General features: G+C 58.3%; 1 protein-coding gene across 5 annotated transcripts in view; it reads right to left on the bottom strand.

Annotated features, from left to right (window-relative positions):
- Positions 1-1,581: 1,581 nt before the first annotated feature.
- DIS3L2 (DIS3 like 3'-5' exoribonuclease 2) overlaps positions 1,582-16,577 on the bottom strand; it is a 338,953-nt gene continuing 323,957 nt past the window's right edge. For 4 of the 5 annotated variants that reach the window (XM_058533210.1, XM_058533212.1, XM_058533213.1 and 1 more), the window contains 7 exons: positions 8,940-9,123; positions 8,116-8,202; positions 5,011-5,158; positions 4,523-4,653; positions 4,251-4,355; positions 2,756-2,857; positions 1,582-2,063 (listed from right to left, as the gene is read on the bottom strand). In XM_058533210.1, the coding sequence (XP_058389193.1) occupies positions 1,914-2,063; positions 2,756-2,857; positions 4,251-4,355; positions 4,523-4,653; positions 5,011-5,158; positions 8,116-8,202; positions 8,940-9,123 (907 nt within the window). In that variant the 3' untranslated portion in view covers positions 1,582-1,913. The remainder of the gene's footprint in view (positions 2,064-2,755; positions 2,858-4,250; positions 4,356-4,522; positions 4,654-5,010; positions 5,159-8,115; positions 8,203-8,939; positions 9,124-16,577) is intronic. The other variant, XM_058533214.1, reaches the window with a different exon arrangement.

Here is a 16,577-nt window from a genome sequence, read left to right as displayed (position 1 = left end):
TGGGGTTGGCTGGGGCTGCTGTGGCCCCCATGATCTAGGGGCATCAGGGGGAGGCCAGCCTCTGCCTCCCCAGCAAGGCCAGGCAGCGAAGATCTTCCTTGCTGACCAAGCTGGCTATGCTTCACCACCGGGGTCGTGTGGATGCTGGGGCAGTAAGGAGGGGCTCCGGCCTGGGTCCATGCTGCCCCAGAGGGAGCCCCCACTCTGACCCACCGCCCCGCTAAAGGCACCACTCCATGGGGGGTCTGCTCTGCCCTCAGCTCCCAGGCGCTGGCAGAGGCCCTTGGGGACAGTGCCCGAGGAGAAAGGGGCTGCTCCTCCTCTGAGGGTGGGGCAGTTGAGGGCATGGGAACAAGGTTGAGATGTCTCGCCCTTGGTCTCCCACTGTCAGGCTGCCCAGGCCAGGGAAGTACCCAGAAACCTCCTCATCCAAACACCAAACCACTAGACCCTCACCTGTCTCCCCTTCCGGATACGTAGTTCAGGAGAAGGCTGTGGGGACAGAAGCAGAGAGGGGATGGTGGCCTCTGGGACATCTTGTGGGTGGTTGGATAGACAGACCAAAGGAGAGAAAGGAACCCTGTGCAGGTACAATGAGGTGTCCTTTGTTCCCCTCTGGACCCCAGCTCAGTGCTGAGCAGACGATGCACCACGGCCAGCCGGGGGCAGACAAAAGCAGCCCGGCCCTGTCACTGCTCCAGGGACTGTGCAGCCCTCCCAGGAGGTACTGTGTTGAATTGTTCTTTGAAGAAAATTCTCTGTGATCAGATCAAACAAGCTTGTCAATATCAACAGCCCAGGAAATGGCTGGTGGGACCTAGGTCACTGTGGTTTTCACCCAAGTTTCTGGCAGCCATGGGGAAGCCAACCTGTGCTTCCCCAGTTTGGTGGAGAAACTCGGAGCACAGGCTGAGATCAGGCCATGGGGAGCGAGCAGGGCTCGGTGGCTTGCCATGTCTGTCCCCGGGTCCCCGAGGACGGTGGGATCAGTGGGTGCTCAGGATGAAACCAGGCCAGGCCGGGGCCACCAAGAGCCCATTGTCCCATCCCTGGTCAGGAAGGGCCATCTGAGGGCCCTCCTCCCCTCCGTCAGACCCAGGCCTCACCCTGTCCCCAGGCTCCCTCAGTGCTGCCAGGGCGCAGAATTGGGACTGCAGGTGCTGAGGCACCGGCTCCCAACAAGGGGTGTGGACAGGGCCACTCAGCTCCGGCCTAGGAACCGGGGGGTTGGGGGGGGGGGAGATGTCACAGGTCCCACACTTCCCCTCCAGAGGCCACGTGGGGCTGGTGGGCAGAGAGGAAGTGGTGGGGGCGGGGACAGACACAGCCACATATGGCAGGGTGAAGGGTGAGCTTGCCGTCTTGCATACTAATCACGTCTCTAATCAGCCAGAATGAGGCGCTGGCATCAATCTGCCAGGCGGCCAGCTCTGTGAATCTTCCTGGAACTGACAGGAAGGTTCTGGAGAGTGGTGAGCCCAGCTCACCTGTGAGGGGTGAAGCCTGAGTCAGGTCCCTTGTCCTGGGTTCAAGGGGCACCCTGCCACCCCTGCCTCCCAGCGGTGCTCCACACACCAGGCAGCGCTTCACACTCGATTTTATTCCGTGACACTGATTTGCTGAAAACCCTCGGTTTCCTGGGCAGGGGAAGGCAGTGGTGGCCTGGCAGCAGTGGGGCTGGCCTCCCAGGAGCACTGGCCAGGCCTCGGCCTTCCGTCCAGCCCCACCCTCTCCCCTCCAGTTTGTTAAAAACTGAGCAGCCAAAATAAAATAAAAGGAAAAAAATGAAAACAAAACCCTGAGTTGTTAAAAACCAAATTAAAAATCCCCTTTGGTGTCAAAAGGTCTTATTCCTAAAAGCCAGTGGGTGGGGCTGGTGGGTAGGTGGGTGGGGTGCGGCTGGGCTGGCGGTCTCAGTCCTCCTGTGGGTCGTGGTCACCCTCCTCCTTGTCCTGCAGGCCCATGAGGCCCTCGGTGCCCGGCCGCTTCAGGATGGCGCTGTACTTGAGGGCCGTGTCCTCCGCCCGCAGCACCACCTCCACCAGGCTGAAGATGGTGACGACCTGGGGCAGAGCAGAGCCAGGCACAGTGACACGGGCACGTCCTGAGGGGTTGGCCCAGGGGGACGGGGGGAGGTGCCTGCGGGCAAAGCCCAGCCCTGCCACTGTCCATCCAGCTGGGCCGCCGGGACCACTGGCTCTGCCTCTCTCAGCCTCCGCGTGTAAGCCGAGCCTGCTCACGTCCTGAGGCCTTGTTTCTTGGTGAGAAGTAAAGGAGCCGGACACAGCAGTGTGCTGTGCCTGGTACATCACGAGCCTCCGTGTCAAGGAAAAAGAACTGAAGTCTGGGCCAGCATTGGGAGCAGGTTGTAGGCAAAAGTGTCATATAGGTTTTCTTGGGTGGAGGTCCACAGCTTTCATCATATTCTCAAAAGGACCCCAAAAGTTAAGAACCCTGCTTTGGAGGGATAGGCAGAGCCCCCCCACCTCTCCCCACAGTGCGTGTCTCCAAGGGAGGGAAGGTGGTGCCAAAAAGCTGGGCCCAAAGGATGGGGTGTGGGTGAGCTGTTGCCACCTCAGCATGTAGAGCTTGAAACCCCACCCGGGAGCCTGAGCGCTGTGGGAGACCTGGAGGGACACACGGGGAGGCCCGGGGAGTGCGCCCCAGGAGGCAGGAGGAGGGCTCACCAAGAGCTGGGAGGTGGATGGGGACACAGGGGTGTTCTGGAAAAGCTGCCCCACCCCCAGGTTCTGACCTGCCGCACTGGCTCCTGCTCCATGTCCTCAGGCTCCCAGACAAGTGTGAGTTCCGGCTTCTTGCCCACCCTCTGGAAGTGCTGGGACCGCAGGGGCAGTGCCTGGGGGTGCACACACCTGTGCTTCAGGCCCTGGGCTCTGGGTGCCGCCTCCTAACTTTTGACCCCGCAAGGCCTCCTGCTTCTCAGAGGCAGCCCCCTGTCCTCCCACCCGGCAGCTGGCCGCTTGACCTTTCCCTGGGGACCACCCCACCCTCGCCTCTGGCCAGCTTCAGGGAGGCCCTGCCAGGCCATCCTGGGCTGAGGCAGCACCTGAGGGTGACAACTGCCGAGGGGCGGGGCTGGGCGGGGCCAGTGGCTCTGTGTGTTATTTGGGGGAGGGCGTGGGTCTGTCCTGGCTCATCAGGGACTGCCCACGCGGGGCCCAGGTGGACCTGGCACCTGAGGCTGGACGGCTGCCGCCCCCTGCTGGCGCTGGGTCTGTTAGCACAGACTGAGGGCTGGGTTGTCCATAGAGATGACCTAGACCTGAACTTCCGTCCTGCTCAAGGAACTTCAGGACAACAGCCCTGATGATTCCAGCTGGACTCCACTCTGTGTCTCCTGCTTTCCTCCATCTCATTAATACCATGTTATTCCACACTCTGAGCTGGACTCGGCACTCCCCAGTGTTTTGGATGTTAGGAAATTCTAGCCAGTTGGTAACCTACTAATCACAGGGTCAGCTGAAACAGGTCCCTCAGGTGGTGTTAGGTCAGGTGTTGGAAAGACCCTGGAATAAACAGCCACCCGGGGCAGGACCCAAGACAAGCTCTGGTCTCCTTCTCTTCAGGGGACACAGCCTCCAGGTGGCCATGGACCATTCTCCCTGGTCTTTCCTTCCCTCATGTTCCTATAAAACAATCTCCCAAAGCCTGCACACCCTGCCGTCCTGTACTGGTTATGGAAGGACCTGGTCTACGGTTGCCTGGGTCCCTGGGAAGAGGCCCATGCCTGACGCTTGGCCTGGATCCCTCATCCCAGGCACGTGCAGTGGGGTGTCTTGGCAGGGCCCATTGGGTGGGCTTGGTGCTGGGTGGGGGAGGGGAGCAAGGTCAGGGGCTCCGTATCCTCTGCCATCATGTGCCCAGCATGGCCCACAGCTGAGTGATGGGCACAGTGTCACCACCATAGCTTGTGTGCCCCAGTGTGTGGTCCTGGCCCTGTGCTCCCATCCTCCATGCTTGTGTGTCTACCAAAGGCTGTCCCTGGTCCAGGACCCCACCAGATGCTAGGGAGATACAGAGGAGACCCTAGCAGAGGGAACGGGGACAGGCAGGTAAAAACAGTGTGCTAAGTGGACGCGGCTTGGTATGACTGTGCGAGAGAGGAGGGCACAGAAGCCGCTCAGACCCCGGGCTCTCGCATCACCGGAGACACACTTCTGCACCCTGTAGCTGGCCTCTGCCTGCCCAGAAGGTCTCTAACCCCGGCTGGGGAGGTTCTGGGTACTCACATTACAGTAGATACGCTTCTGCACCCCATAGCGCAGCACCAGCACGTCGAAGGCTTGGTTCAGGACGCCCAGCACCATGGCTTCCGACTCCAGGGGGCCACTCTCCTGCAGGGCAGGGCTCCAGCCAAGGCAAGCCCACAGGACGCAGCATCCCTCTAGGACCCACCCCGGCTGCTGAAGGCCCTGGGGCCCCTCAAGGGCTCCTCAGGAGCAGGTGCCCAGGAGGGGAGGTGGGGTGGAGAGGGGGAGGGGCTCCAGGCTGGTGGGCTCACCTTGACCAGGACAGCAAAGAAGAGGTTGGTGCTGAGCTCCTGCACCCGCTTGGATGCCATGCGGCGGTCATTGCAGTGGTCGGCCTGCTTCTGCAGGGCATCGGGTTCCACATCGGGTGCCTCCCTGTAGCCTGGGAAGAGGATGGTCGGGGGACCACTGGTGGGGTGCTCTCTGTGCACCAGCCGTGGCTGGGGGATGGGCAGCATGGTGCCCCCGGCCCAGAGAAGGTGGGGCTTAGGAGGTCCAGCGGACCTAAGGGTTCCCTGCTGCCGAGGTCTGGAGGGCTAAGAAAGGTGGGCCGGCCATGGTTAGGGCCTGAGCCCCAGCTTTTGCAGGGCTTTCAACGAGCTTGCAACTCGTTGCAACTTCACCATGCTCATAGAGGGAGAGTTTCCAGGGCTGGGCTGCCCACCCCTTGGGGCCTCCACAGTCACAGCAGTGTGGCTACTGGGCACAGACCTGCCATGCCCCGGGCTGCGCCCCTTACCGAGCACGGCAGCCAGGAGGCGGTGCACCAGGACATCAGCGAAGCGGCGGATGGGAGAGGTGAAGTGCGTGTAGAGTGGTACGTTGAGGGCGTAGTGCCGGAACTGCGCTTGGTCCCGCAGTGTCCCCGAGCAGAAGTACAGTGCCATCTAGGGGGGTGGGAAGAGGACTGGTGTGCTCTGCCAGGCTGTGGGACTCAGAGCCTCGCAATGGACAGTCCTGGTGTGGGCTGACCTGCCAGGCCGCAGGCAGCTGAGCAAAGCCAGGCAGGCCTGAGTCTGCCAGGGACCATTCTGTGTAAGGGGACCCACAGGGCTGCCTTGGGGTTGAGCGGAGCCACGGGGGACCCATGCCCGACCCACGCCCCTCTGCTACTGAAGGCAAAAAGAAGGCCTGGGTTGCTCAGACTCCCTTATGGCGGCAGCACTGAGAACAGGCCAGACAGCCCTGCAAGTGGCCTACCCTGCCTCCGCTGAGGACAAGGGGGTGCTGGGAACCCCCAGGATGCTGGATGGCCTCCTCCCTCAGGGTCCTGCAGGACTGGCCACCCAGGCCCCTGGGGAGGGGCAGACCACATGCTGAAGTCTGAGGCAGCTGGGAAGGAAGTGACCCTCCCCCACAGCCTGTCACTGCTGAGTTTTAGCGGCTGTTACTGCCAGGAACAAGCAGGAGGGAACTGTTTCTGGTCTGCCCCTCCCCAGGATGGGGCTGGGCTGGCTACTCTGGAACGGGGAGGAGGAGAGGCAGCCCCATGCTGGACCAGGGGCTGCAGACATTGCCCTGTGGAGGTACAAGCAGAAGCTGAGGAGGCTGCAGGACTCTGTGAGGACACAAAGTCCAACACCACCACGTGGCCAGAATGGGAGGGAGGAGAGAAGGCCCAGGATGCCCATGGCTCGCCCAGAGCAAAATGGTGGGTGCCTGGCTCTCTCTGGCCCAGGCCCAGTCTTTGGTTGTGGCCAACCTCATGTCCTCTGGCCCCGATCCGTGACCCTGCTGAAGGCCATCCTTGCACCCTGGCACCTCTGTGCCCCCAACATTTCACTTTGCACCAGCCAAGGGAGGTAGAGGTTTGCCAGCCTGCCTCGCTCAGCCTTTCTTGTCCCTCAACCTGTCCTGGGGCCAAGACCCAGAGGTCTGAGTTCCAAAGGCCGTTCTGCAGGGCAGGAGGTATGACTTGAGCACAGGAAGAGATGCCAAGTTTCTCTAGGGGCTCAGCAAATAGCTCCAGGCTGGAGCGGTCCTACTGTCCTGGAAGTCTTGGCCACAGTCCCTGAAGCTGCTTGCCCTGTGGTCCCCAAGCTCTCAGGGCTGGGAATCAAAGATGCTGCTGCTGCATGGGAGCAAGTAAACAGGTTCCTCATCGAGGGCTAAAGTCACACCCTTGTGTGCTCACTAACTCGCTCCCTTGCTGCTTGCTCACACTCTCACACCCTCACACGCTCCTGCACACTCGGCCACATGGACAGTCAGCTCTGGTTACTCTGTGTACATCAGCCCTGGACTCAAGGGTACAGCTGGTGGTGACCTGCTCGGCTCCCCGACTCCGCTTCCCTTCCAGCTCCTGCTGGGCCCCGGGTTATGGCTGGGGCAAGTCGTTGGGGGAGGTGGGAGCAGTCTCCACTCCGAGCCATGTCTGGGCTTGGTTCTCAGTGGTGGCCTGGTTCCTCATGTGAGTTGGGGTGAGGAGGACAGAGGGCCCTGGCTCCCTTCCTGACTGGCGAAGGTGACTCTGGGCAGGGTGGAATGGGTGGGGACTGGGACTTTCCCATAGTGACCAGCCTTCCCTGGGACAGCCCTAGTGTCCTGTTTCAGCAGCTCACTTAGGATTGCATGCTCAGTGCTGCTGCCTCTGCCTGGTCCTCTGTCCCTGCCCCAGTTCTCGGGGCTGGGAGAACAGAGGCACCACAGACACTCTGGTCACTCCCTGCCATCAGATCCTCAGGCAAAGGCTGGCCTCTGAGGTCACTGGCAGGCAAGGCCAGGAGAAGTGCAGTCTTTATCAGGCTCTGGGTGACGCAGGAGAGGGCTCTTTTCCGTGGAGCTCCAGAGCTCATGCAACGTTGGTCAAGGAGGACAGGAGGCAATTCTTGGGACTCAGGGGCTGCTGCATCTCAGAGCATCTGGAGGGCAGAGTAGTCGGTGGCCATGGGCAGACCCCCCTCTCTGTGTGGGAGCTTCAAGGTACTTGGTGTGTGGCAGACACTTGTGACCGGGGGCAGGGTAAGGGCAGCCAGACCCAAATAGGCCCTGATGGCTCCATTCCTGGAAGAGCTATGAGGTGTCAGAAAATAAATCAGCTGTGGCTACCTGAGCCAATCTGGTTCTTTTGAACAGACTGAATCTGCTGAGCGACTGAGCCCCTGAATAATGGTCTGTCACTGCCCCCTGGCCAGGCTAGGGCCTAGAGCTGGCCCCGTTAGCATCTGCAGCTCCTGCTGACCTAACAGTCTGCTGAGGTGGCTCCTTTCTAAGATGCTCAGGCCTACAGGGGCTGAAACTTGGCCTCAGAGGGCTGAGACAGGCTGCCAGGAGCAAGCCCATCATCCACCTCCCAGGATGCCAGACTGCCAGGCTGCCACCCTGCCTGCAGACACATGCCTATGGCCCAACTCCTTGTATCCTGGCCAGTGAGAGGGAGACTTCTCTGCCTGGGGTCCACAGGCCAAGGTGGGGGCTGAGGTGCGCTCCTCTGGGCAGGCTGCTATGGAAGACAGACCACAGTTCCCATCCAACCACAAATTGCTGACCAGCCCCCATTCCCTTTCCCAAGCTGGTCTGGTCTGTGGGGACCGGGCACTGAAGGCTGGTGCATGCCCTGTGGTGTCTCCCTACTTTCTGCCAGGCAAACAGAAGCTATGGAGGGGGGCAGCGAGGCTCAAACTGGGCCCTCTGAAGCCACAGACAACACCATCCTTGAGCAGGTGAGGCAGTCAAGTCTGAGCAGGAAGTAGCAGATCAGGCTCAGGCGCCTGGGGTCCACCTGTTCTAGGTGTTGCCTGGGGGCATTCTCCCCCTTCCTCCCCTCAGGTCCTCCGTGCCCACCAATGAGGTCATGGGTGCTCCTGGGAGAAGGGGGAGGACAGGGGACTCAGCCCCTCCTTACCTGCATGGGCCGGGAGCACATGTTGGTGAGCACCTCCTTCCGGGCCAGTGAGTACTTGTCATCTCCAAATGTTTCGGTCAGACTTTTCTAGAGGCAAACCCATGTGATATGCAATCAGGCTTGGTGAGAGGCTCTGGGGCCCTGTCACCTGCTAACCATCTGAGACGTGGCTCTGGGGAGGAAGGGTCAGGTGAGGGGCCCAGCCCTGCTCAGATGGCCATGGGAAGGGTGCAGAGGGGAGCAGCCCCCAACTCGTGTCCCACATTGGGTCTGCCTCAAGGGCCCTGGCTCTGAGGTCAGTCCTTTCGTGTCTAGCTGGCTGGCCTGGACAGACTGGTTTCCAGCTGTCTGACCTAAGACACTTCTCTGCCTACCCCAGGCTTGGAGCACGCATGACAGTGGTCTCCTCCTGTGGGATCAGAACCAAGGCCATGGGTTTCTGAGCCCTGTGAGGCTTAGCTCTAGGCAGTGAGCACTTGACACTACTTACCACAAAAAATATTCCCTGGCTTCCAACAAACCCAGCGCCCTACTGGAAAGCCTCTGGGCCCAAGCCCAGCCCATCCTTGGCCACAGAATCCCTGCCCACAGCTGAGCCTCCAGTGGTCTCCCTCAGCTCGGTCCTGGTGGGAGCGCAGCCCATGGTCAGGGTCTCCGTGACTTGGAGGCCTTCTCTCCAGGGCCTCCCTCTTCTGCGGGAGACCTGTTTGAAGAGGAGTGGACTCTCGTGGGATGTAGAGGCTGCTGCACTCCCAACCTGCAGGCCTTCTTCCTCTTCCCCTAGGCAGGGCCTCCCTTTGCCCCCTACCCCACCCAGCACTCACATTGAGGGCCCCGGCGGAGCTGAAGTCCATGGGCAGTCCCATCTGGTCGCAGAATTCCACCAGGTCATTGAGCATTTTGGTCTGGGGTGGGGGGTGCCGGCGTAGCAGGGCCCGTTCAGGGAAGGCACGGTGGATCTTGTGGGCCACTGCCATGTTGGCCAAGAGCATGAACTCCTCCACGAGCCTGCAGAGGGAGAGACCGCCCAGGGTCAAGGGACGTTGCTGCCCATTCTTTCCCAGGCTCTCTACTGGCTGGCTCTTGTACACTTCAGTCTTGGCCTAAAGATGCCCTCCCAGCCATCGGATCTACTTTGTTGCTCTGAGCTGTTTTCTCTCTCACGCCCCTGCTCATGCCCCTCACTACACCAGTCAGTCTGTATTACTCTCCTCTTCTGATGTGTTAGCATGTGCACGGTCTCTCATGCTAGATGCGGGCTCCTGGAGTGCAGGGACTGGGTCTGTCTTAATCTCGCTGTAGCCCCAGTGCTCAGCACACTGCCTGATTCAGAGAAGGTCCTCAATAAAGATCTCTACTGAATGACTAGCCTCCCAGAACACTTAGCGGCATCCCCAGCCGTAAGAAAACATGCGGCCTGGGCATGTCACAGGAACCCAGAGGGCACCCTGGGGTGCGGAGAAGCTGTGAGCAGACCCAGGGCTCCCTGTTCCCGGGAGTGCTGGGCTCCCTTCTCCCCCTGGGAAGATGAGGGCTTCTGAGGAAGAACAGGAGAGTCACAGACAGCAAGATGGAAATCACACCTTCTCAGATGAGGCAAACATGCTGTTGGGGTGTTTAAACCCTGGAGAGCCAATCTTAGGAGTGAACGCTCTAGTTCTGTTTCACCTGAGTGTAATTAGAATCAACAATAAGTACAAATGGATAAGACTCCAAATGACAAAAGCATGCCAAGGGCCCAAGGGAAGGAGTGGGACTGACAGGGGATGGAGCAAGTGTGCCAGGACTGAGGAGTCAGGCGAAGTGGGAGGCTGGATCACACAGCCCTGAGGTCGGCACTTCTGCCTCCCTGATCTGGGGCAGGAGGCCCACATTCTGCTCTCCCGACTCGGGGTTCCCGTGGGAGGACAAGTGGATCACACATGTGCATAAGAGCTGAAGCCTCTGGGAAGGGGACCCGGGCGTGTCCTCACGCCATTGTGGCCAGGGCACCCTGCGTGGGGATAGCCTTGCCCAGCTTAGGGGAGACTCTCCACCGCCTGTAATCGGAACCCCAGGCTGCACGTCACGCCCGTGCTTCTCCCACGGAGGTAGGTCAGGGAGGAAGCTCTGGCAAGCCTGGCAGCAGCCAGAGGCCCAAGATGAACTTCCCCTTCCTGGAGGTGTGGCTAGTGCTACAGGGTTAGCCTCGCCACCTCGCCAAGCTCTTGGAAAGAAAAGCAGCCAGTGAAGGGGAGAGAGAGTGTGAGCACGCAGGGCCTCTCCACCCCCAAGATGGGGTGGCTCTGGTCTGCCAAGCTGTCCTGAGAGCACATGTGTCTCCCCCAGAAGCCCTCTCTACCGGGACGAAGGGCTGCGGAAATGCCCTCGCAGGGCAGGCACCACCCCATTCAGGACCGAGGCCAGCCCTGGGCCTTGGGAGGAGGGTGACCCAAGTCCTGCACTCCTAGCCCTCCTCTGTGGAGACTGCTTTGGGCTGGCCTACCATGGGGCAGGGATACAGCTTGGGCACGGGAGTGCCAGGGTCAGGCCTCAGCTGGTCCTCCTACCATGCAGGAAACCCAGTGCGTGGAATGAGGAGTTTCTTCATTTCCCACTGGGTTACAGTAACAGCCTTTTAAGTGGCCATCCTGCCTCCAACCCCCCAATCTGTCCTTGTACACATCATTTCCCGCTAAAAAAACCCTCGAATTCAAGCACCTGAACCTGACCACCACATCTCATAAGAGGAGGTCTGAATCCTGGCTCCACCATGTTCTTCCTGAACAAGCCATGGACTTTTCCTTTTTCTCAAATGTAGAACAGGGATAACAACAGCACCTGCTTCACTGAGTGCTTGTGAAGACTAACGGGAATAGCATGTGTTTCCAGGGCAGACCCTGTGCCTGGCATGTCCTCGGCCTCAAGCCACAAGAGCTGCTTTCTTCTCTCCCCAACCTTCCATGCCAAATTGCCAGCCTGGGGTCTCCCCAAGGGGCCCTGTGATTTTCATCCCTGCCATTTATCCCCCCTTCTTTGCCCTTTCCACATCTTCCCTGAAGGCCCCCTCGGGCATTCACTGCTCAGTCAGTCACTTGGCAACAAGGGCCAGGCTACTCTAGGGTCATCTGTATCACAGTCTAGCACTGTTTGACTCTTCACATTTGGTTTTCATATTTAGATCTTGTCTGCCCAAGAGGAGTCTCAGTTTCTGCTCTATAAATGTCTGATTTGATTTAGCGTCTGCTCTTGGTGAGACACTACAGGCCAGCGTCACCTAAATGCTTCAGATGCATACATTCATTCATCTGTTCACTCAACAAACATTGCTGTGTACCAGGAAGTTCTAGACTTGTCTCCCCATGCAGCCCGAGTGTCCTGGTGGGTCGGGAGCACACAGTCTCCAGCCTACCCACAGACTCCAGTTCCAGGGGGAGCACTTGTAACCTTGGGGCTGACCCTGGGCTGTGTTTTGCCAGCGTGGCCAGCAGGGGGCAGCATGGCCCCACAGCAGGGTTGCGGTCAGGCTGCAGGCTAGGGAGCGCAGGGCCAGGGAAAGCAGCAGGACCGGGCTGGGGTGGCTCCGGCCTGTCCTCCCACCCCTCACCCCCACCCCCACTCCACGGGTCAAAGGAACCGAATGCTTGGTGAACCTCCCCAGGCAGAGGCGTGCTCCAGCTCCAGTTCCTGCAGGGGCTCTGCACCTGCCTCTCATGGTCTTAAGTAAAGATGAGAACCCCACGGAAGGGATGCAGAGGGTGGGCCGATCCCCAGAGTCCCAGGCAGTCACAACAGACCCCAGTCAAGCTGTTTCTCCAGTGATCCCACTACTTGTCCTCCCTTGGCCCCCAGCACATTCCCACGAGTCGCCTGAGGCCGGTGAGAGACAAACAAGTGTGCTCTTTGTTCCCCTTAAAAAGAAAGGTGAAGCTTGGACTTTGGATGCAGACACTGACCTTCGACAGCTTGCTTGGTGCCCCCGGGGGCTCCATTTCCCAGTGTCTCAGCCCCACCCTCACGACAGGGGGTGGGAGTTAAGAGGGCAGCCTGCGGAACTCTCTCTGGGACATTGGGTGATACTGAGCACTCATCACAGAGAATAGTCAATGTCACCAAACAGAAGTGGCGCAGCAATAAGCCCCAATTCTCCAGGGCTGCCATGGCTCATCAGTGTTCTAGGATAGCTGCAGGGACCATTTCCGCACAACCTGTCCTTAAAATCCTTCTTATACCAGCAAGTGGGAGAAGGAGGGGTACAGAGAACGTGCAAATGTGTGAGCCTGAGAAAGCAGAAGTGGGGACCGGGGCACGGTGGTCATCAAGCCCTGGGTGGCTGGGAGGGGCGCAGTTCAGATGGAGGTGGGTCCCCAGTGGAGCGCGGGAACAGAAAGGCCAAGCAGCCAGCAGCCAGCAGCCAGATTCCACTGAGTTCAGGACTCACTGTTAAAACAGGGCCAGGCCCCAAGGGAGGAAGAGAACTGGGCTGGCCAGTGCTGGGGGACGGGGTGGGTGAGTGTCACTGCTCTCATCTGGGGTCAGCAAAGGTCCCCCATCACAGAGCTTGACCCTGCCACAGGTCAGTTCCCCGGATGGGCCAGCAGGGGGCCCCCCGCATCTTCCTTTAGCAAGACCTGGGACGTGGCAGGAGCAGCTTAGCACCCAGGAACTTTGGGGCAGGAAAGAGCCTTAGTTTATAAACTGCAGTCCTACAGCCCAAGGCGCAGGGGTCTCTGGGCTCCCATTCAGTGTTTTCTTCCTTAGCCAAAGCCAGCTGTGACCCTGAGGGATTCACTCAGGGCGAGAGAACAGCGCTCTGTGGCAATACAGGGCGATGAGAAGAGGAGATCTGACAGCAGAACGGCAGCAAGCACTCCTTCACTCTGCTCTCCTTCCCCTTTTCGGGGGCAGTGCTGCATGCAGAGGTCTAGCAGCCAGACCTCAGACGATGACCCAGGCTGTTCTGAGAGCCAACTCCACAGCGGGGTCTGGGAACCTGAGCGAGGATGGTGCCCTGCACACTGTCCTGGCCTCAGACCTTGCTCCCTGATCTGGGCACCTGCCCTGAGGGTAACTCATGTCCTCCCCCACTACAGCATGGCACAGGCATGAGATCACTCAGCCCTGCTGGGGGTCAGGGGTGTGGAGGGGAAGCTGGAACTCAGCAACTGCCTGATAACTGCTCTAAATAGGGGCTCAGGAATGGCCACCGGCCAGGATCACCTTCCAGAACAGCAAGCCAAGCCCTCAGAGATGGAGCCTTGGTCCCAGGTCTGGCATCTGCTAAGCATCTGGAACCCAGAGCTACCAGGTCCCCTGCTACTCTGGAGCAGGGGAGCTCTGAGGAGGGCTCTACTGTGACAGACAGCTGCACGGCCAGCTGGGGGCCCCACCAGGAAGCAAGCTCATCAGCACTGACCAGCAGCCTCCTGCCTACCTGTGCTCTGGGCCTCCAGGTGCTGGAGGGGAAGGCGGAGGAGCAGTGAAAGGCTTCTCAACCCAGGGAGGAGCTGAGTAAGCCTAGAGGTGTCAGAGTCCCTCACCCACTATGGCAGATGGCAGATAATGGCCACAAGCCACCCACACACAACTACACACACTCCTCATACTGCAAAGCCGACTTTGGTCTAGAACAGAGTTTCCCAAAGTGTGTTAATGTTACTTAAAAAAGTATAAATCAATATGAAATGCTGAGGAGTTACTTTATTTGATGTTTTCATTATAGGACATCCCTTTGCCTTTAAGATGCTAATGTGCACCGTGACTTGACAAGGAACTACTGGAGGCAGCATTTACTGCTCTCTGATGATGGAACCTGTTAGTGTTGCATCTTAAAGGACGATGTTTGGGAAAGGCTGCTCTACCTGGCAGGAGTCAGACAGTGGCTAAACGAGAAATGGGCTAACATGTCTGCCCTTAGGAGGAACGCTGCCCATCCTTGACCATCAAGGAATTGGACTAAATGTTCCTCTACTTATTTGGAAGACTGTGGCTCTATTTTGTTAATTAGGGGTCTGAGTGTGTTTGTGACCATGGAAGCCCTTCTGGTGGGGCAGGTAGGGGGTGTCTGATGACGAGGCTCCTGCTTGTCACCTCTCCTGACCCTACTTCCTTCCTTGCTCCATGTGCACAGGCCAGGCTATCTGGAGAGAAGAAGAGGCTGGTGGTTACCAGCTCAACCGCTTGCCTTGAATCCCAGCTCTGCCACTCATTAGTCGTGTGATTTCAGATAAATTTCTTAACCTCTCTGAATCTCAATTTGTTCACTTGAAAAATGGGGATGCGGCATACAAGTGCCTGGCCTTAAATAAATATTACAGTATTATAATGCATAGTGTGGAAGGGACTGGCCTGGGTGCCCCAACTCTAGAGTTTGGGCTGAACACACAGCAAGATTCCTAGAAGCTTCTGTTGTCTTCGCATCACAATGCCACCACCCGGGTCCAGGCCCCCCTACTTCTAGTCACGCCCTGCTCTGTTTCCTTCTTCATGCCCAAAGTGGTGCATTCTTTCCTGACGGCAAATCTGGTCACGTCCCTCTCCAGCCTGAAGCCCTTCAGCGGCTACCACTGTCCTTGGGACAGTTCCACCTCCTGGTAAAATGAAGTTTACCAGGCTTTTTGTCATGTGCCCGGGATCACGTCTCCCTTTTCCCTATCCGTCACCCCTCATACTTCAGTCATACTGAATTCTTGTGGCTCTTTCTTGCTTCTGTCCCTTTGCACTGCTGTTCCCTTAGTCGGGAATCCTGGACCACTCTTCTCCCATCTCTTTTTCTTAGATATCCCTTCCTCTGGGGTGGCAGCAGGAGGTGCCCACCCTATGTGCTTTCTGGGCGTCCCATTTGTCTCCCATCACAGCATTGGCCCACACTGACTGCCTCTTTGATGATGGGCTGTAGCTCCCCTCTGCACCCTAACGCTGTCTACCCCTGTCCCAGTGCAAGGCCTGGCACAGAGCAGACGCTCAACAATCTGTGCAGAACAAAGGATTCCCAGGACGGGGCACACTCAGGAGTCAGAAGGGCTAGGTCTCTGCCACCCTGCCCTTCTCTGCTTAGGCACACAGCCCTCACAAATATACTTCTGACCCCTAACACTTGCCGCCAGAGGTTGGCGATAATTTAAATCTCTGCCTAAGAAAAGAGCTCGACGGAGATCATTCTCAAATATGGGGAGAGAGGAGCAACAGCCTTTTCCTGCTCTTTCCTCATCTCCTCAGTCTATAGAGCACCATTCTGCACTTACAAGACGGTGGCACTGTTATTTAAAACAACTCCGAGTAATATGCCTCCGTCCAGAGCCAGTCACTTGTTTCTTTGTTTGTTTTCTTACTCATCCTCAAACCTGTTTTGAGCTGCTGCTGTGTGTCGGTACAGCAAGAGAGAGACGAGATACCCATTAAGCACCTGCGACAGACAACCCGCTAGGTGCAACCCAGCCGTGCAGCCCATTAAACCCTCCTGTGGTCCTGGGAGGAGTTTTTATCCCTTTCTGCATGAGAGAGGCTTAAGGTGCAAAAAGGAAAGGTGAATGGCCCCAAGTCCCACAACTCCCGCAGTGGCAGCTGGGATTCACGAACTGGTCTGTGTGACCTTGAGGCCCTGCTACTGCCACCAGAAAGCTTTGGCCTGCTTTCCGGGAGTCCCCAGCCTTGTGGGAAGATATATCCACAAATGCAAGGTCAACTCCAAGAGATGGCAAGGAGGAGGGAAATACTTTACACGAAAGGGATGTAACAGTAAAGGTGTGGGGAAGGAAGAAAAAGCACCATGCATGTCTGGAAAATAAGGAATCAAGGGAAGAGAGAGGAGGGCTGTGAGGCAGGGGAGGGGCAGGGACACTTGCAGGGGCCTGCGGTGCCAGATTCCAGGTTCGGGACTTCATCTGGGGGGCTGGGGGAGGTTGCTGAACGAGGATGGACATGAAGGAGAAGAACCTGGTGACGGTGGGGCACAGGCACCAGAGGTCTGGCGCAGTTAGGACCACGGCTGAAGAGTCTGAGGGCTTGCGAGAAGCAGCCAGAAAGGGCAGGTCGGGCCAGAGTCCAGAGATATACAAAAGGTGAGGCTCTGTGAGTGGGTGAGAAGGCACAGTGGGGCAAAAGGGGATGGAGTTTAGAGGGTGATGAGGTGGCTGAGAAGTGAGGTGGCATGAGAGGAGGGAACAAGGTCCAGATCGGCAGTTGTCCACAGTGCTAACGCTTAGAGAAGAGGAGGAGGGGCCAGAGAGGGCCACCGGATTTGGCAAGTAAGAGCATGGCGGGGAGGGTGGGGAAGTGGATTCGGAAAACCAAAGGGTAAAGAGTGAGGGAGGTGGTCTGGTGCAGGCTACTCTCAACGTATTTATTGCGGAAAGAGCTAGTTTGAAGGGAGAGTGAGGGGGCCCTCTGTAATGTTTTCTGATTGCTGTTTTAAGTATCCAGAAGATCTGACTGTGTTTTCAGAGGCAAAGGAGCTAACAGTGAGAAAGAACCTGAGGGTGAGG

The sequence above is a fragment of the Diceros bicornis genome, chromosome 37 (assembly GCF_020826845.1).
Source record: "Diceros bicornis minor isolate mBicDic1 chromosome 37, mDicBic1.mat.cur, whole genome shotgun sequence".
Lineage (NCBI taxonomy): Eukaryota > Metazoa > Chordata > Mammalia > Perissodactyla > Rhinocerotidae > Diceros > Diceros bicornis.
Note: the sequence above shows the minus strand (reverse complement) of the source record. Positions and strands in the feature narration are given on the sequence as shown.